At 47.3% G+C, this 20,880-nt stretch overlaps 1 protein-coding gene across 1 annotated transcript in view; it reads left to right on the forward strand.

The window, feature by feature from the left end:
* Window positions 1–20,661, forward strand: part of AP3S2 (adaptor related protein complex 3 subunit sigma 2) — a 140,341-nt gene extending 119,680 nt beyond the window's left edge. Inside the window, 1 exon segment of the mRNA XM_077471296.1 lies at window positions 15,517–20,661. Within this exon segment, the coding sequence (XP_077327422.1) occupies window positions 15,517–15,645 (129 nt within the window). The 3' untranslated portion in view covers window positions 15,646–20,661.
* The last annotated feature ends 219 nt before the right edge of the window (window positions 20,662–20,880 follow it).

The following is a 20,880-nucleotide window of genomic DNA, read 5'->3' on the forward strand; positions in this document are numbered from 1 at the left end:
TATCCAGTGAGCCGCAGTTGTGTGGGTGAAGATGCCTGGTTGATGTCATAGGTCAGAGGAGACTGGGCAGTTTGAGATGAACGAAAGGCAACAGTAACTCAGTAACAGCTACAGCAGCAGAAGACCACACTGAGTGCCACTCCTGTCAGCTAGGAACAGGAAACTGAGGCTACTGTTTGCACAGGTCACTAAAATTGGAAAATAGAAGATTGGAAAAACATTGCCTGGTCTGATGAGTCTCGATTTCAGCTGTGACATTCAGATGGTAGGGTCAAAATTTGGCATAAACATGAAAACATTCATATCTCAGTGCTATGCCATTCTTTCATCTAAACATCTAGAGGGCTTCCCTGCCAGAGTAACACCCCTATGGGAAAGAGACGTGGGCATATTTGAGGAAGAACAGTGCGAGGGGGCATTGCAGGCGGTTAAGACATGCTCCCTGAATGTGGCGCAACGCTTATCCCAACTGTACATCGTGCTACTGGTACATTTTACCCCTGCAAGACTGCACAGGATGGCTCTCAGAGAAAACCCAGAATGCACTAGGTGCTCCAGAGACCATGGTGACCTTATTCACCTGTTGTGGTGCTACCCCAAGTTACACCTTTACTGGACTGGGGTTGTTGCTACCATTAATAAAGCATTTCAGGTTACTGTGCCGATGGACCCCAAGCCATGCATCTTGGGAATATAGGACGATCTCTCAATTGAGCACATCCCTAAGCCAGCAATAGCCAGAGCACTATTCCAGGTACGTAAGCTCATCCTCGGACACTGGAGGGGGACAGAGCCCCCCACTCTGAAAGAATGGATAACTCAAATGGGGGACACCCTGCGGCTGGAGAAATATGTCTTCCAGCATTGGGGTCGACCTGAAAAATTCAGTACCCTATGGTCCCCATGGCTGGATACTCCTGGCTTGAGCCCAGTGGAGTTGGTACTAGGTAGACTGTTTACGTGACGAAATGAGTGATCCCTGCTGCAAATGTATGAGCGTTGTCTCTGTTTTGTGAGTACACCTCTACTTACACCTAACAGTGTTGGAAGCTAGTTTAAGGGGGGTGGGAGTAAAAGGGCAGAATGGGAGGGGAGGCAGGGACCTGTAGAGATATAATGCAACTTTGTCTTGAACTAGAGGATTGTGATAATGATCTGTTGAACCTTATATGCCAATGTCTGATGTGAATCCTGATTTGTTGAACTGTATGTTTACTAATATTTCAATAAATTCCTTCTGATTAAAAAAAAAAAAACATGAAAGCATGGATCCATCCTGCCTTGTATCAACGGTTCAGGCTGGTAGTGGTGGTGTAATGGATATTGTCTTGGCACACTTTGGGTCCCTTAGTACCAATTGAGCATCGTTTAAACGCAACAGCCAAAAATATTGTTGCTGACCATATCCATCCCTTTATGACTAGTGTTCCCACCTTCTGATGTCTCCTTCCAGCAGTATAACTCACCATGGTGGAACGGGAGATTCGCATCATGGAAGTTCAGCTGACAAATCTGCAGCAGCTGTGTAATGCTTTTGTGTCACTATGGACCAAAATCTCTGAGGAATGTTTCCAACACCTTGTGAAATCTATACCAAGAAGAATTAAGTCAAAATTTCATCCAACCCGGTACTAGCAAAGTGTACCTAATAAAGTGGCCGGTGGGTGTATGATGTTATAGACACTTTGTAATAAGTTGAAACTATGCAGACACCATAACTGATTTTGCTGAGTTTTAGAAATGATCCTTTTTACCTTTTTAACAATGTTAGAAAGTTGTTTTGTGCATCTCGTCTACCAGATACACCACACAACATACTGGCCATTTGGAGTTGCAGGACACTGTGCCTGTATTCTATAGTCTGCTCAGCCCGAGGCAATATGCAGGCTGTGATTGGGGGGAGGGCCTGTGCAAGATGCAGGCTGTGATTGGGGGGAGGGCCTTTACAAGATGCAGGCTGTGATTGGGGGAGGGCCTTTACAAGATGCAGGCTGTGATTGGGGGAGGGCCTTTACAAGATGCAGGCTGTGATTGGGGGGAGGGCCTGTGCAAGATGCAGGCTGTGATTGTGATTGAGTGAGGGGCCTGTTCAAGATGCAGGCCAGTGGCAGTTGGTGCTAAATATTTTCGGGGGGGGGGGCAGAAAACAAAAGCTTGCCCCCCGGGGGGGGGGGAAGAGACGGACTGGAAGGCGGCATTTGCTGTAAGCACAACACCACCCCCATGTCTTTTTTTGCATGTGTGCGCTGTAATATTATGTTCTGCATGTAGATTAGGGGCCAGGGAGATGGATTAGGGGGGCGCTCTGTATTTACGTGCCACCACGGATGCAGGCTGTGATTAGCTGAGGGGGTTGTCTGTCCGAGATGCAGGCTGTCATTGGCTGGGGGGGCGTGTTCAAGATACAAGCTCTGATTGGGTGGGAAGTATGTGCAAGATGCAGGCTGTTATTGGGTGGGGGGCCTCTGTTCAAGGTGCAGGCTGCGATTGGGTGGGGAGTGTATGGCTGTTTATGGGGGGCAATAAGCAGGCTGTGATTGGGCGGGGAGCATGGCAGCTGAACAGTCTATGGGAATACAGGTATGTTATGTCTCTGCACAGCGTCCTTTACCTCCACACGGTTGGGAGGATGGAACCTTGCCCTGCAAACACAAGTCAGCTTCTGTGCTTTGTGTGAACAGTTTAGAACGAGGAAGAAAGGTTAATGGTAACATTTACCAGGAACTTCAGGTGGGGTATATGAAAAATGATAGAGACTTTGATTTGTAAAATACATATATGTGAACACACACATAGGAAAAAAATGATTACGGTAACATACATTCAAACACAATTACCATTATCAAGCCGTCCAGAACATATACTGTCCCCTTAGGTGTTTGAGGGTTTGATAAAATGGCTGACCAGTTATTTATCTGAAGCTCTGGTAAAAGGGAACCTCTAACTGCAGCGGGGGGGGGGGGGGATTTTGAGGTGAGAGGGGGAGACAGAACTAAGAACTGTGGCAGTGAGATCTCTCCATTGGAGCCCCATAGGAGATGAAGATGCCAGTTTATGATGCAATGTCCAGGCACTTGCCAAACATTGAAATGTCAGTTACGCTCTATAACAAGAGTTGCAACATTTTTCACAAATCTGCAGAGAATTATCTGAAGATAACAACATTTTTTTTTTTGTTTTCCTTTACTGAACTACAATGACATCTGTTCTCATTTTCTCAAGGAACGTGTTGATTATTCTGCCACAAAATAAAGTACAGAAGATCATTTAACGCATTTGCAACTTGAAATTATAAGTTTGGGCCAGTTCACACCATATAAACACAGTCCCGATTGCTTTCCGAATGCTTTTCTGCGTGCGCTTTTTAGGTGCGTTTTACCACGTCCCGGTACAGTCTAGTGCAGAAAATAGGCAGCATGTTCTACTTTTTTTTTTCTGGAACTGAAAGGCACTGGTGTGAACTATGCCATTGAAAACCATATAACCTACTATACATGCGTCTTTGATGCAGAAAAAACGCACTGGACTGCATGTGGTTTGAACTGGCCCTAAAAGATATATTAAACCCTCCATTTTTTTAAGCACTTTCAGCAGCTTCTTTATCTTTTAATCCATGCCTATGTTCCAGTGTAAGCTGGTACTATGGTCGCTGTTCCAGGTCAGCATCCTATGGAGCCGCTCTTCCATGCAAGGACTAGAGTTGTGTCTCTCTACAATGTGCACATCAATAGAAACAAACAGCCCTGTAGCATAGGATGGCAAGGCACTCCTCCTCCTCTCCTGCCTTCTTCAAGCTAACCTACTGACTCCACACTGCACTGTCCACTCTTAGCTTCTTCCTATGAAGACCTGAGGTTCAGAGCAGCAGTACTGTGAGAGCAGGAGTCAACCACAGTGAAAGTTGTAATAGTTTACAGACAAATGTTTGTTTTGTTGTATTAAGCCCCGTACACACTATCAGATTGTCTGCTGAGTTTTTCCTTCAGATTTACCAAAACCATGTAGTAGAAGGGCTTGCCTGATTGCATACACATTGAAACTCCTAAGGTTTGACCTCATATTATATGGTTTTGGTAAATCTGAAGGTAAAACTCAGCAGACAATCTGATAGTGTGTATGGGGCTTTAGTGTGTTAAACTAAAAAATGCTGAGGGTTTAATAGTACTTAAAGTGATACTAAAGTCTCATTTTTTTTTTCTTTTAAGAAAACATGTTATACTTACCTGCCCTGTGTAGTGGTTTTGCATTGGATCCTCCTCTTCTTGGGTCCCACTCAGTGCTCCTGGCCCCTCCCTCCTGTCGAGCGCCCCCACAGCAAGTAGCTTCCTCTGGGGGTACCGGAGCCACGGCTCTGTGTGTTCATTCAGACACGGAGCCATGGTTAAGCCCCGCCCCCCTCCTGATTGGCTAACTGACTTTGGTTGACAGCAGTGGAAGCCAGTGGCACAACTGCTGTCTCAGCCAATTAGAAGGGGGAGTCATGGATGGCCGAGGCGCATGTGCACATCGCTGGATAGAGATGGGACTCGGGTAAGTATTAGGGGGTTGCTGCACACAGACGGCTTTTTATCTTAATGCATAGAGTGCATGTGACGGTGCGCGGCTGGGAACACACAGCTATTGAAATGAAAGCTGTGATGTTCCCGGCGCTGTGATCAAACAGGCAACGGAGGCGGCTCTCCTCTCTCTTTCCTTCACAGTGCAATGGGGGACGCTGGCTGAATCTGACTGGTGAGGCTGCATTGATCTCTTTTATCATGTGTGCAGTCTCTGACCGTCTCCTGTACCATGTTCTCAGTCTCTGACCATCTCATGTACCATGTTCTCAGTCTCTGACCATCTCCTGTACCATGTCCCCAGTCTCTGACCATCTCTGGTACCATGTCCCCAGTCTCTGACCGTCTCCTGTACCATGTCCCCAGTCTCTGACCGTCTCCTGTACCATGTCCCCAGTCTCTGACCGTCTCCTGTACCATGTCCCCAGTCTCTGACCATCTCCTGTACCATGTCCCCAGTCTCTGACCATCTCCTGTACCATGTCCCCAGTCTCTGACCATCTTCTGTACCATGTCCCCAGTCTCTGACCACCTCCTGTACAATGTACCCAGTCTCTAACCATCTCCTGTATAAAAATATTTTTTTTTTTTTAAATATGTTTCGGTATCAGTGCTGTTTTGGTTTTTGGCCTAGTGTATTTTTCATTTTCGGTATCGGTTTTGGCACCAAAGAACCCATTCGGTGCACCCCTGTATATCGATTCCTAACAACAAATCAAATATGAACTCCAAGACGTCTATAGTGATTAAAGGTGTTGTAAACCCTCAAGGTTTTTTGCCTTAATGGATCAAGGTGAAAAACTTTTTGTAGTGCAGCCCCCCCTTTTACTTATCTGAACCCGATCATTTCAGCGAGCAGCCCAAGCTGCTGTCTCAGGTTGTCGTTGGCTGGATTGATAGCAGCAGGAGCATTGGCTCCCGCTGCTGTCAATCAAAGCCAATGACGCTGGGGGCGGGGCGAGTTCTGCTGTCTGTGTCAATGGATGCAGTAGCAGGACTCGGGAGTGCGCCTTTACACGAGTGCCCCAAGGGAGTGCAGGTCTCCGTTGGGACACTCATGAAGAGGAGGAGCCAGGAGCGCCATGGGGGGGGGGGGCCCTCTGTGCAAAGCCCTTGCACAGAGGAGGTATGTATGACATGTTTGTTATTTAAAAAAAAAAAAAAAGAACAACCCCTTTATGCTAATGAGAGTAATTTATTTGTATTATTTGTATTTTTTTTGTATGTATGTCCAACTTCTACATAAGAAGTTTAACTTGCAGATGCTTATACCCCAAGTAGAGCTGCACGATTAATCGTGAAGAATCGTTATCGTGATTTTTTTCTCCTTTGCGATCTTGACAAAAGTGTTTCACGATTCTGTCTATGCAAAGAATTCTCTGCTCTTCTGAAGCCACAGCCCTCAAAAGAAAGGAAGAAAAAAATGGGGCAGTCTGCCAAGAATCACAACATTCTTTAGCAGTGGAACTAAGTGTAAACATTGTAACAATTTGTCAATGGACTAGACTTCGTGTGTAAATGAAAGCTTAACCACTTAAATACTAAACCTTTTTCTGACATTTGTTGGTTTCAAGTTAGACCCCTTTCACACTGAGGGAGTTTTGCAGGCGCTATAGTGTTAAAAATAGCACCTACAAAACGCCTTAAAACAGCTGCTCCATGCACTCCAGTGTGAAAGCCCGTGGGCTTTCACACTGGAGCAGTGCTCTGGCAGGGCGTCGGACAAAATCCTGCCAGCAGCGTCTTTGGAACGGTAAAGGAGCGGTGAACTCACCGCTCCTCCCCATTGAAATCAATGGGGCAGCACTGCGATGCCGCTGGCAAAACGCCGCTCCGGCGGCCGATTGCAGGCGGATTTAACCCCGCTAGCGGCCCGAATAGCGATAAAACGACAGTAAAGGGGCGCTAAAGGGGGCGTGGCCTGGTGATGTGCTAGAGCAGACGTGTGCTCTGTGAGCTCCGAGGCCGACACCGAGATATATACATAAAAATCATCCAAAAACTCATATTTTTCCTACCTGAGTGATGGGCCGGCGGACGGGCAAGTCTCTGCCCAAGAAAGGAGCCTCGACGGGGTCGATTAAGCGATTCCTTTCCGTGGAACCGGACGAGGTGGAAGAGCAGGACGACCTAGGCCGCAAGCCGCGGAGTAGAGTGGATTCCGCATCCCGCGATGGGCCGGACCGGAGGTCGCGCTCGCCCGAGTCCTCGGCGGGCTCGGGGGCTGAGGGTGAGTCACATCCTTCCGCCGGAGCGGCGCCGAGAGTGAGCGATCTCCCTACCACCTCCGATCTCGCCGCCATGCTTCTGAACCTCGAGCGGGTCATCAGGAAGGAGGTCTCCGCAGTTCGTTCGGATCTCTCGCAAGTACTGGTTCGTGTTGAAGAGTCGGAGCAACGTCTCGATCGCCACGCGAACGCTATTCGATCCCTCCAGGCGACTACACGTCAACTTGCCATTTCGCATCGTACGACCGTTTACAAGATCGAAGATCAAGAGAATCGTAACAGACGTAATAACGTTCGGATTAGGGGACTTCCCGAAGCGACTGGAGACGACGATCTGTTACCATCCGTTCGGGGCATTTTTAATAGCCTTCTGGGACGAGCACCTGACGCCCCTTTGAAGATTGACCGGGTGCACAGGGCACTCCGCCCACGCAATCTTGCTACAGACGTCCCACGGGACATTATTTGCCGGGTCCACCATTATCCTGAAAAGGAACTGATTATGCAGAAAGCTAAGGGAGCTAATCCATTTGATTTTCATGGGGCGATGCTATCCTTTTTCCCGGATCTCGCTAAGGAAACCTTGGATCGACGCAGGGCCCTAAGGCCCCTCACGGAACTGCTCCGGGCGGCGTCCATTAAATATAGGTGGGGCTTCCCTGCGGCCTTGATCGCATCTAGAGATGGCAAAACCGCAATACTTCGTTTTCCGGAGGAGCTGTCCAAATTCTGCACGGATATGTCCGTTCCTATCCCAGAGCTACCTGGATGGCAAGAAGGCATCCCGCCCCTGCCCGCGGGGACCGACCAGGGCTGGCAGAGAGTGAGCCGTGCCCGCCGTACTTCTGCACCTGATTACCGCCCTTGAAAGGGCTTCCTGCCCGCCAACTTGTTCAGCTTGGTTACCTGTTCAGGACGTCTACTTGCGTCTGTGGGACATACCGCCTGAATGTGACTGGGGGGGTTCCCTTTACTAAGTTGGTGCGAGGAAGCTGACCGCCTTTGGCGACAACATGTTTTTGCAGGCCAGGGCTGAGCACCCCTAAGGAGCCCTCAGTCTGGATATGATCATCGCTGCTCTTTTGCCCTTTTTCTTTTTATTGGCGTGACATTTCTTCATCTTCCTCGCTGTGCCTTTGGAGCGTATCTGACTCATGGATCCCCTCTCCCCCCCCCCCCCCCCCCCATTGGGTACCCTACCGCCTTAGCTTCATACCAATATTGTTCTGTACAGGCGCTTTAGGTTTTGGATGATGTTATTCATAGATTTTTCTGCCTAGGTGTCGGCACCGGACCGCGGGGCGCTGCCTTGGACCTTTATGGTGTGGTTTGCGCCCGGCTGCCCGCGTCCCGCCTCCCCCTTTTTGAGCGGGGGCTGCCCGGCGCGGGGCCTCGGCGTCCGTTCCCCCGTTGGGGTGGCGGGCGTGGGGGCCCTGTGGCGGTCACGCAGCCCGCTCTTGCACGGCATAGTAATGCGTGCACTAATGGCTGTTTCTCGACAGCACCTTTTTTGGTTCATTTTGTTTTTCCCACTAAGGTGGGGCCTTGCATTTTCTTGTTGCCTTTCTCTCTCCTTTCCTCTTCTCTTTCACCTTTTCTGCCTACTGCCTCCACCTCCTCTGCTCCCCTCCCCCCTCTTTGGCGGCAGACCACCTTGGTATTGTATTGATAATGTTGTGGTGATCGCGGTTCCTCCTCCTAAGACCCCATGGCTACTGTGAACATTGTATCTTTTAATGTACGGGGCCTTTACGCCCCAGGGAAGAGACACAATTTATATAGGGAACTGGACCGTTTGCGGGGGGACGTGGTCTTCCTCCAGGAGACCCACCTCACGCAGACGACTCGAGTTAGGTTACACTCACCACAGTACCCTACGTGGTACTACAGCCTCTCGGACATCTCTAAAGCCAAGGGTGTGGCCGTCGGGCTTCGTAGGGGAACCGCGTTCACGTTTGAGGAAATGTTGTGTGATCCTGCGGGACGTTTTCTGTTTCTGCGGGGCACCTTGGGCAGCATGCAGTGTACTTTGGCCACCTTATACTCCCCTAACAAAAACCAGGTGCGTTTCTTGGCTTCCACACTTAGCTCCCTGCGGAACTTTGCACGTGGATGCATTCTCCTAGCGGGCGATTTTAATGTTCCCTTGGAACCTACTCTGGACACCTCTAGGGGTGGTTCCTCGCTTTCCGGCAGGGGAATAAGGTATATACGTTCTCGACTCCATGATCTACAATTGATGGATGTCTGGAGAATTGCTCACCCGCGGGAAAGGGACTTTACCTACTTTTCCCCGGTGCACCAAACCTACTCTAGAATAGATTTATGCTTCATTGATCACCAACACCTTCCGCTCATAGTGAAGTCAAGCATTGACTCATCCCCCATTTCGGACCATGCTCCGATTTCCTTAACCATTAGCGTGGCGTCCATACCCCTGAAGGCCACTAACTGGAAATTGAACGAGGACCTTATAGCCGAAGAGGCCGATAAAAAGGTGATGGGTGATAGTTTGGAGTTTTATTTTAAGACTAATGTCAGTCCTGAAGTTTCACCGGGAGTGCTCTGGGAGGCCCACAAGGTGTATATTAGGGGAAAGTTCATAGAATTGGGTTCTAGGAAAAAGAGGGAGCGCTTAACTCAACAGGCCAACTTGTTGCGGGACATTACTGACTTAGAACGCCGACATAAGTTGAACCAGACTCCGGCCCTTTTCCACGCCTTAACGGAAAAGCGGGAGACCTTGAAGTCTCTCCTTCATTTAGACCACAAACGTCGCGCGCGGTTGGTAGCTCACCGTTTTTATGAGTGGGGCGATAGGCCCAGTAGACTACTGGCTAATTCGGTGCGACAGCGGAAGAATGCAGCGTTTATTGCCAAAGTTAAGACCCCCTCGGGAGACTTGGTGTTCGAGACACCCCGTATAGCCAAGACATTCCGGGACTTTTACCAGCGCCTATATCGGGTGCACCAGGGGGACCATGATAGAGAGGCTCGGGGACGCCTTATTGGGGACTATCTGGCCCGTGCCGCGCTCCCGAAACTCTCCGGGGAGGTTTTGGCTTCCTTGGAGGGGGAGTTGACGACTGCGGAGCTTCTGGGCGCCATGAAAGCTATGGCGCGCGGTAAGGCACCGGGTCCAGACGGCCTCACTGTAGCGTATTATAGAGCGTACGCTGACATACTGATGCCGTACTTGACCAGATATGCTAACGTGACCTCGGACGGCGGGGACCTTCGCCCGGAGACCACTCATGCACATATCACGGTATTACCCAAGGAGGGCAAGGACCCTAGTGACTGCGCGAACTTCCGTCCTATCTCGCTCTTGAATATAGATGCGAAGATTTATGCTAAAGCTATAGCGAATAGGCTGCTCCCCCTGGTGCCACAATGGATTTCACGGGATCAGACAGGATTCATCCCGGGAGGGAAGCGCGGGATAATTCTCTCCGCACACTCTCCTTGATGGCTTATGTGCGGCGGACTGCCCAGCCCACCCTGTTACTCTCCACGGATGCTGAGAAGGCGTTTGACAGGGTGGACTGGGACTTCCTTATGGCTACGCTAGCGCACCTGGGTATAGGTCCCACTTTGCGCTCCCAAATAGCGGCGTTGTACCACTGCCCCACTGCTCAGATACGGATTAACGGAACCCTTAGTGACCCCTTCACCCTATACAATGGCACTCGTCAGGGGTGCCCGCTCTCGCCGATTTTATTCGCGATATCCCTAGAACCATTTTTATCTCTTGTTAGACAAAATCCGAATATACGTGGTGTTACCATAGGTACGACGGAACACAAATACGCGGCTTACACGGACGATATTTTGTTCTACGTGCAACAGCCTCTGATCACCCTTCCAAACCTTATGTCCGAGTTTACTGCCTACGGCGCGGTGTCAAACTTTAAAATTAATATGTCCAAATCGGAAATGTTAAACATCTCTGTACCCGCCAAACAGGTGTCCCACCTGAAAAAGAACTATCCCTTTAACTGGCAGCTGAGCTCCATGAAATATTTGGGCATTTACCTAACGCCCTCACTATCGTCCCTTTTCCGCGCTAACTTTCTGCCTTTGCTCAACACTCTTAGGTCCGATATCCAAAAGTGGTCCCAGCTACGACATTCTTGGCTGGGAAGAATAGGTCTGGTTAAGATGAACTTGCTGCCCAGGGTGCTCTTCATGTTGCAGATGGTCCCGTTTGGGATACCGGTGGGGTTTTTTACAATTTTGACATCTATGGTATACCGGTACATATGGAATAGGAGAAGGCCCAGGCTGAATAGAACACTCCTCATCCGCCCTAAGGGTAGCGGGGGTTTAGCTGTACCAGACTTCAAACTCTACTATAGGGCCGTTGTGCTGACCAGACTCTCTGACTTGAAGTATTGCAAGGGCACGAAACTCTGGGTAAATGTGGAAACAGACCTTTGTGGAGCTGAACCTTCCACGCTGATGTGGATACCGAGGAAGTTCCGAACCCTTTTGCCTACCACGTCCCCACTTACACACTCCTCCTTGATGGTATGGGACTCTATCTGTAAGAGGTATGGCTGGCTGTATAACTCCCCCCTGATGCCCTTGGTGGGTCACAACTTTTTCCCACCGGGTAACATGGACCCTCAGATTCACCCGTGGCGGCTGGGCACTTACACCTATCTCCATCAGTTTACCGGCCCATCCGGGGTGCTACCTCTTGCTTCCATCATGGGTGACTCCTCCATTTCCTACATGGATCGCTGGAAACATTATCAACTGTTGAACTTTGTTCGCATGCTCCCAAAACCCCTGCGCACCCTGGCGGAGCTTACACCTGTGGAAACCGCATTTGCTGAACCTGACCCGATTGAGCGGCCAGTTTCGTACTTCTATCAGGCCTTGCTGTCCCTCACCTCTACGGGTACCCCCTCCTTCCTACGGTACTGGGAAAGGGAACTACAAATGGCGCTGTCTCCGTCCCAGCAGTCACAAATCCTAACACTGGCTCATGCCTCCTCTGGATCCTCTAAGACATCAGAAATGGCGTATAAACTTTTGACCAGATGGCACTACACACCGGTTGTTTTACATAGGTTCTCTCCCCAATCCTCCCCACTCTGTTGGCGGGAGTGCGGGGAGGTAGCCACTCATGCCCATATTTGGTGGTACTGCCCGAGGATCCGCCCATTCTGGCTGGCGATCATATACACAATTAAAGAAATCCAGGGGTGGGAGGTACCTAACGACCCGTGGTATGTCCTGTTCCATTGCACGGGAAGGCCGACAGGCTCCTACAAGAGGTCGATTACACCACATCTCTTAAACGCTGCTAAAACCCTCATTCCTCAGTATTGGAAGCTGAAGACGATCCCCACCCTCCGGCGTTGGTTGCTCAATGTGGATACCACATATTACATGGAGGATATGACCCTTTCCCTCCGGGGTAAATCTGAGTTGTCAACAAAGATCTGGGCCTGTTGGGTTGCCTTCAAATATTCCTCAAGCTATGCAGCCATAATGTCTCAACCAGAGTGAAGTGACCATGACGCTTGTTTTTACTATATCTACTGTTATTTTGCAATAGGTTGTCTGACGGTGGTCTGCCCCCTCCCCCCCCCCCCCCACATCCCCCCCCCCTTCTTTCTCTTTCTCTCTCTCTTTCTGCTTATTTTCCCTTTCCTTTACTCCCCTTCTAATTCTGTCTACTATATTTCCTCTTTTCTGATAGAAGAGGTGGGTGTATATTTCTGTGCCCATGTAACTAACGTTATAATGTTGTAGATCTTGCTATTGGTTTCTATATTGATCGTTATGCTCTGTACACGCTTCTCTTCTTTAATAAACATTAATTAAAAAAATAAAAAAAAAATAAAGGGGCGCTAAAAATAGTGCCGCTTTACCGCTGACGCCCTAGGCGACGCATTGTGAAAGGGCTCTTAAAAATCTTTTTTTTTTGCTAGAAAATTACTTAGAACCCCTAAAAAATTTAAATATATCAAATTTTTTAGTAGAGACCCTAGAGAATAAAATGGTGGTTTTTGCAATATTTTATGTGACACTGTATTTGCGCAGCGGTCTTTCAAATGCAATTTTTTGGGAAAAAAATACTTTAATGAATTAAAAAAACTAACCAGTAAAGTCAGCCCAAGTTTTTTTGTATAGTGTGAAAGATTTTACGTCACAAGAATCGTGATCATTTTATTCTAAGGAAGAAAATTGTGATTCTCGTTTTGGCCAGAATCGTGCAGCTCTGAACCCAAGTGAGGGAATCCGTTTCTTACCCTACCTAAATAAGTGCAATCCAGGTTGCTGTTGTATATAATGCCCAATTCCTGGTGCTTATTTTCAATTGACATCACAGCACATAGTTGGACATGGACATCACAAAAAAGCCTTGGCCACATAACTAACCATGGGATCCCTTAATAGAGATTTCTGCATTGCAGGCAAGCATTTCATAGGTAGGTCGTGGCTGGGTGTATCCGCAATTTCCATAGTCGGTAGTATTTATCTTCCTGTCTTGAACTGGTAACAGCTGTCAATCTTTATTGCTGGAATTTCTCGGAAGTTCTAGTGGTTTCATTCTTTAAAAGGGTACTTCAAAATTGGGAAATTGCTCTTTCTACCTTTAACTTGAGGATCATCTGCTTTCTTTATCTGAACACTGCTTTGATTTATTGGTGTCCTTTATCTTTTCTTAGGTTTATGATAGTTATGTCCTAATATTTAGTGTCCCCATGGAATTCTCGCATGCTACATAATGTTAATTGCAGTAGTTATTGCTTTGAATGACACCGTGTTTGGATTTGTGCTATTTATGTTGCAAAATAAAAGTTCCAGAAGTTTCCCACGCCTCAACTTCCTCACAAGATGTTAGATGCAGTTATGTGACATAATTATTTGATTGAGGTTCACAAATTACTTTACAGTATCTTGTGCTGTAACAGCACACCGTTACCCAGAATATATGGGAAATATACATTTTCTTCTTCCTTTCAGAAATGTTAAGAGAAGTAAAGTTTTTTTTTGTTTTTTGTTTTGTTTTTTTCAGTTTCATACTTACCACAGTGGATATAGCATCGGTCCCCTGTTGCCTCTGCACTGAGAACCGAGCGATCGAACATCGCCAGGGCAGCCACCAGAAATTTTGAGGCCTCTTACACGGCTTTAGGCATGGGCCCCCGGGGCCTGACTGCCAACGTTCCCCAGGGCCCGCCCACTGGCTGTCCCACCGAATCCGCCCACTGGCCACACCACCGAGTCCTTTGGTGCACCCTACTTTTATTTTACCACTCTTATCCCAATGTATCCCCATACCCACCCTGAATTATCCACAATCCTCTCCAGGAGAGGGATGAATGATGTATTGTGGGGATGGGGATACATTGTGGTGAGGGATGGATGATTCTGGGTGGGGATGAGCATGATGGAGTTCAGTGGTGTCTGGTGCTCTATAGGTAGGGGGGGTGGGAGACAGACATGAACCCCCCATTGCTGAGGTGAGGATCGATGTTGAGGTGTCACAGGGGCGATCAGTGTGTGCTCCTCTCTTCCGCAGCCGCAGGAGGAGCTAACAGCACTCTGCATGGAGGGGCCTAAGGATCGGACTTGACAGCTGGTGGGTCAGTCTCACGGTCCTCGGACCTGCGTCTCCTCCCTCCTCGGCCAATGGGATCGCTTCTCTTTTGGCCAAATGGGAAATGGGTCTCACGACCCACTTCCTGATTGACTGGAAGGAGAATCAGTGTTACAATAGCGAATATTAATTCGCTATTCTCACACAATTGGGTAGGCTTCGGCCCACCCTATTTTGAAGCCTATTAGGGCCTCTGGCTCCAATCACGTGCTTCAAAGTCCCCCATTGGAATTCATGCGTCCGGCGCCCTGCATGTAGATTAGCGGGCTGTACGGATGGATAGGGGAGGGGAGGGCCGGCGCCACTAATGCAAGAGCTGCCACTGAGAGTTACATTGTGAAAATGTATGAGGATGATTCTGGGTGGGGATGAGAGTTACATTGTGAAGAGCCTCTCCACAATGTAACGCTTATCCCCACCCAAAATCATCCTCATCCATTTTCACTGGTCCACTCCAATCTACAACACAGCAGAACGCCACTGCACACTGGGGACTTACCCTTCATGCTGCTCTCTGTCTTGCATCTGTAATGCATGCACCTGAGAGGGCTGGGTCCCTTCCCACCACTGATAAGACTGACCACCCCCCCCTTCACGAGTCCCGCCCGCCTAATCACAATACTAGTAACCTAGCAGCAGGCTCCGCCTCAACAGTGAAGGAAGCAGAGCGAGTGGAGGATCACCTTTGGGGAGCAGGCGGGGACATGGGGAGAAAAAAGTTGCATGACAAGTCGCACCCCATTAACTGCAATGGAACTGTTCTAATTGGTGCGACTCACATTTCAGTGACTTATAAAAAGGTTCCTGCACTACTTTGGGGTGAGTTCATCATGACTTGCATTGACTTCTGTTCTGTGAAGTCTTTTAGGATGTTGGCAATCAAAGTCGTGCGACTTTGAAGCCGCGTAGATGTGAACCGGGACTTGGACTTCATACAGTGGAAGACACATTGCACCCTATATTTTTTTGCATTTGTTTACATATTTTCCCTCTAAAATATGTAGTCATACACTTCTAACACACATTCTAGCTTATATAAATAACATAACATAAAGTTATGTCTTCGACTGTTCTGATTGTTTGTTTTTCTTTTTCCCTTTTTTTGGTTCAGACTGGTTTCTCTGCAGCTCCAGCAAGAGCAGTTTCCGCTGTGAAGAGTATGAATTTACCGGAATTACCACGCAATATCAACATCGGTGACCTCAACATCAAGGTTCCAAACCTCTCCCACTTAGTATGAGAGGGAAACCTTGCAACAGTTCTCCAACCAGGTCCCTTTCCTGGAAACATTTCTCTTAGATGTATATTTAGATGATTTATATTTTCTTTATCTTCTGCATACTAGATTGAAGTGCTTTTAAAAATGCCCTGGAGTGAGTTATGCAATGCCAGATAATTGTATTTTTTGTCAAGAGATGTTCAGGGGTCTGTCATGATTAATAACTCACTCTAGAGGGCATGTAGTCTTATAGGTGAGCAGACCGTGCCTAGAATCATACATTTCATTAATAAGTATGAGGTGTCTGGCTAGTATGGGTTACCTAGCATTGTCTCACTGTATAAAAGTTTCCATTGGGCCATACTTGCCAACAATCTGAACGCTGAGACAGATTTTAGTCCACACTAGTAAAACCCAACCTTTCCTGGCCTACTATTTGGATTCTAGATAGCATTTGAATTCTGAAAAGTAGGCGTGACCTTTTGGTGTAAAGCCCGCTGTCGGCTGATGTCACTCAGCTGACCAAGCTTTACAGTCGGGATCCACCAAGATGGCTGGACTAGCAGCTGGCTCAGCCTCTCAGCCGCCCCACTGGGAGTTTGAGCCAGCTGCTCCCTCCCCTTCTCAGCCCAGTGCTCCACTGAGCTGGAGGGGCAGAACAGAGAGCCATTGACTGACAGTCACCACTTTGTTCTCAGAGCGGAAGGGAGTACTGAGCGAGCAGCGGTGTTTCATCGCTCAGCTCTCAGTGCAGAGCCAGATACAGTCTGTGTCTTGCTTGATAAATCTCTCACCCCACCCCTCTTGTCCCTGCTACCTGAGTCAACCTTGGATGATTACACATGGAAAAAGCCTTGCTGCCAATCAATTATATGGAGATGAAAGGGAAACTACATCAAGTCCTTATTTGCACAGATTTTTGTTTCTAACTGGAACAGTCAAAGTTATTTATTTTTTTTAACTCCAAGATTAAGTTACAGAATCTTAAAAAAACAGATTTAGGGTGTTTCCTCTTTACTTAAAAACCACAAAGATTAATAAACTTTCATGAGTTTGTGTTTGCATATTAAATGGACTAAAGCATAAATACTATACTTGCATCTGCTTGCTTGTGTACATGCACTTAAGTCAATTTTGCACTTAGAGGTGATGATGTAATTGGGTCCAAACTTGAAGGATAAGAAAGAATTGTTTCTTGGTAGATACGTGTTCTAGTGTGTCCATTTAAATGCTTTTCTTGGCACTGCCAAAAAAGCACTGGGTAATATGAAGGTGCATTCACAACAATTATTACATGCCAGTACCCCAGCAAAGGTTCCCAGCAATTAGGTGCAGCCCTATTGAGAGCAGTGGTTGGCTGCCCCCTCCTGTAGTTAATTTGGGGAGAGGTGGGGCTAGAGCTCTGCTTAAATTGCAGGCACTCGAATGTAATAGCTCATGCAGCAATCGCATGCAAATGATCAGCCCTGGACACACCTGTTTATGTCCAGGGCTAATCATTTGCATGTGATTGCTGCATGAGTGATTACATGCAAGTAGCCACAATTAGCAGCAGGAGCCGACACCCTCCCATTGCTTTCAGTTGAGCTGCAGGATTCTCGCATGAAATCGTACCCTAAAGGCATAGTTATCCTTTACCAAAAAATTGGCTATGCAGGTAAGGGGCGCCTGTAGATAAAAACAAACTGTGCAGCTGTGACCAAAGTTGAATAATGCCCTTACTAAGTAACTCCTGAAACCTGACTGAAAAACTTCCAGAAATCACATGATCCCGTCCTGCCTTATTGCAAAGAGACTCCTTTCTCTAATGCCCTGTACACACGGTCGGACATTCCGACCACAAAATCCATCAGATTTTTTTCTGACAGATTTTGTCTGAAACTGGTGTTGCATACACACGGTCTGACAAAGTTGTCAGAAAATCCGATAGTTCGGAACGCGGTGGCGGTCGTTGCGTACAACGGGACTACGTAGTGGCTAGTAGCCAATAGCTTTGGCCTCGTAATTTGATCTGAGCATGCGTGGCACTTTGTCCGATAGAGCCCACACACGATCGGATTTCCCAACAACATAATCCTATCAGACCTTTTCCGTTGGAATTTCCAACCGTGTGTACAGGGCATTACTGCTCAACTCCACCATTACAGGAATGAGCTCTTTGTCTAATTCAAACCCCCTGGCATATGCTTTCTCTCCCCTGAAGCTGTAGTTCTGAGCTCCGTGTTTGCGTTCTCGGTACTGTGGTGGTAGAGGTGAATAGTAAGAGCTCAGAGTCACTTATGAAAGTCATAGAAACAAGGCAGGATGGAATGATGCGATCTCTGAGACTTTCTTTACTCAGGCTTCAGGAGGTACGTAAATGGCCTTTAGCAAGTGTATTAGTCAACTTTGTACATACAGGTGCCAATTACCTGCATAGGCAGTTGTTTAGTAAAGGTGATTCATGGCTTTAAAGGCCAACTCTGTGCTGCTGTTCAATTTGCATTTGTGTCCCCATCCCCGCAGTGCATAGCTAAATGCTCATTTGGCTGGGAGGAAGGAATAAGTACAAATACCTTATTCCTCATTCCTGCAGGCTTCCTCCAAGCTACCGCTTCACTTGCTGTCCAGCTGGTCGCAGCTCTCTGGCTTCGATTACAGTTTAGGACCAGCAGTTCTGCATTGTACAGGATGACAGCAAGGGCCCACCCTCATTCTGGTGCCTCTGACAGTGAAGAAAGCATTGTCCCCCAGCCGAACAAGCATTTAACCTATGCAATGCAGAAAAGACACCACTGTAGATTTAAATTTAAAAGCAGACTAGTGGGGATTTAAAGAGGAAGTATACCCTGATGGTTTTTACTTCCTCTTTATTCCCCTGCAAAGTAAAAGCATAATGGGCTAGTATGCATCGCTTACTAGCCCATTATGTGACACTTACCTGCTAACGAAGCCCGTGCTGTCCCCACTGGTGGAAGCGTCCATCTTCATCCCTCTTCCTTCCTCAGCAGCGGACTCTGGCTCTGTGACTTGCCGGAGCCACGTGATGTCACTCCTGTGCATGTGTGTGGGAGCCGCCAGTTATGGCACATGCTGGAGAAGAAAAAGCTCGGAGGGCCGTTTCTTCAGTGCACATGTGGCGACGTTATCGGCGTACTACAAGGTAAATATCTTCAATCTCCTGCATGTTTGGGAGATATTTTCAGTACATATAGGTAAGCCTTATTATAGGCTTACCTATATGTAAAAATGTCTCGGGGGTCCTACAAACATGCAATAGCAGCCATGTATGCATGACCTGACTTCTAAAGGAGAATCCTAACATGCAATCATTCTACAAACATGCAATAGCAGCCATGTATGTATGACCTGATTGCTAATGGAGAATCCTAACATGCAATCATTCTACAAACATGAAAGTTCTATTGTGTTTACTTGCATATTCATGCCTAAGCAGCTTGTCTGGGGAGAAAATTGTAATTGGCAAGTTCACTTTGGTTAAAGGATTCTGGGCCAGGGGACACTGGGGCTGTTTTAACACCTGGACATGGTAAATGGTTTCTAATGTCTGTATGTATCTGTAGGGTGGCTATATGCAACCTAAATTAAGCACTGTGTAAGGCTACTTTCACACTGGGGCGGAGGGGTTAGAGGTAATGTGATTTATATACCCTGTTCCCGCACCTCCCCAAAGATGCTGCTTGCAGGACTTTTTTTTTTTTTTCATCCTGCAAGCGCACCGCCCCAGTGTGAAAGCACTTAGGCTTTCACACTGGGGCGGCATGAGAGGTGCTTTTCAGGTGCTTTAGACGCACTATATTTAGTGCTAAAATGCCTGAAAAGTGATCCAGTGTGAAGGAGGTCTAAATCAACCTTGTGAGATAATAATGAGCACTTCTTGCCATAAAAAGCACTTGTTAAAAGAGAAGTAACATCAACACTTTTTTGGCTTTATTTCTCTTGTGTCACAGGAGTGCTCTTCTATGACCCAGAATCAGCCGACAGTGGGCTAAAGCCTTCTATTGGCTGATGTCGCAGAGCTGGTTCAGGCTCTGGAAGAGTCCCAGCCATATTGTTGAAATCAACACAGATGTCCTGATCAGCAGCCTGCTCAACCTCTCAGCATGCGAATAAGAGCCGGAGCCAGCTGTTCCTATCCCTTCTAAGCCCGAGGCTCCAGTGAGCGCTGGAGAAGCAGAGCAGAGAGCAGTGACTGACAGTCTCTGCTCAGGGCTGATTGAGAACTGAGCAGTCAGCAGTCATGTGATTGCTCAGTTCTTAGGCTTAGAGCCAGCAGGGGACAGCAGCAGCATGTAGGCAAGTATGTATGTCTTTTTTATTTTAACAGCCCCAAACATCTCTTTTTAAGCCAAGCAGAAATTGCAAAGAAAATCTTTGTGACAGCCATTGATCACTCCTTTTTCTATGGAAAAGGGGAAAGATATGATAAGTAGTCATATACCACATTTATCTCTGATTAAGCCCTGGTTCACACTGCTGTGATTTGACATGTAAAATCCTCAGTAATTGCCGGCAATGGCACCGTCCTAATCGGTGTGGTGCTGCATCGATTTCAAAAAGTAGTTTCTGTATTACCTTTTGTGATTTCAGGGTGTGATTTCCATTGACATTTGTGCAGAAACCCACACAGATATTTGTGACATCGGGACTGACATGCGGGAGTGAAATCGCTCACGTTCAGCTGAACTTGCACGACTTCATGTCCACAGCTCAGTGTGAACCTGGACTTAAGCACACAGCTTATTGGAGGGGATCTTTGTGGATTTGAAAATGGGCAAATGTCTCTCTGGTGTCATGTGATCTGAACAACCCCGCACTGATCATGTTCGGTCTGAGAGTGGTCTGCAGAAAGTTTAAACAGAATATACAAATATATATTTTCTTGAACAGTTTTATGTTTTGTATTTCTTATCTTAGGTGAAATCGTTTAAGCAACAAATCTGATTGTATTTATGTTCAAAAAATGATTTTCTTCATCCGGTGGATGTTTTTTTTCCATATTTCAATAAAATACCTGGAAGTCTTGATGAACAATAACCATATAAAGGGTCCTGAGTTTATGGCATGCACTCTCATTCTTTATTTAAACTGTATAAATTACCATTTGAATGTTTTTGCTTGTCTGGCACTAATCACTCACATGGACCAGTTTCATAACCCTGTAGTGTAAAAACTATGTAGAGCAATGCAAGAAAACAATTTCTTTACTGCACTGCAGGAGTTATCAAATAGTCCAGTCCATGTAGCACTGGCTGC

The sequence above is a fragment of the Lithobates pipiens genome, unplaced genomic scaffold, assembly GCF_037356315.1.
Source record: "Lithobates pipiens isolate NorthernLeopardFrog02 unplaced genomic scaffold, aLitPip1_a1.2 Scaffold_8, whole genome shotgun sequence".
Classification (NCBI taxonomy): domain Eukaryota; kingdom Metazoa; phylum Chordata; class Amphibia; order Anura; family Ranidae; genus Lithobates; species Lithobates pipiens.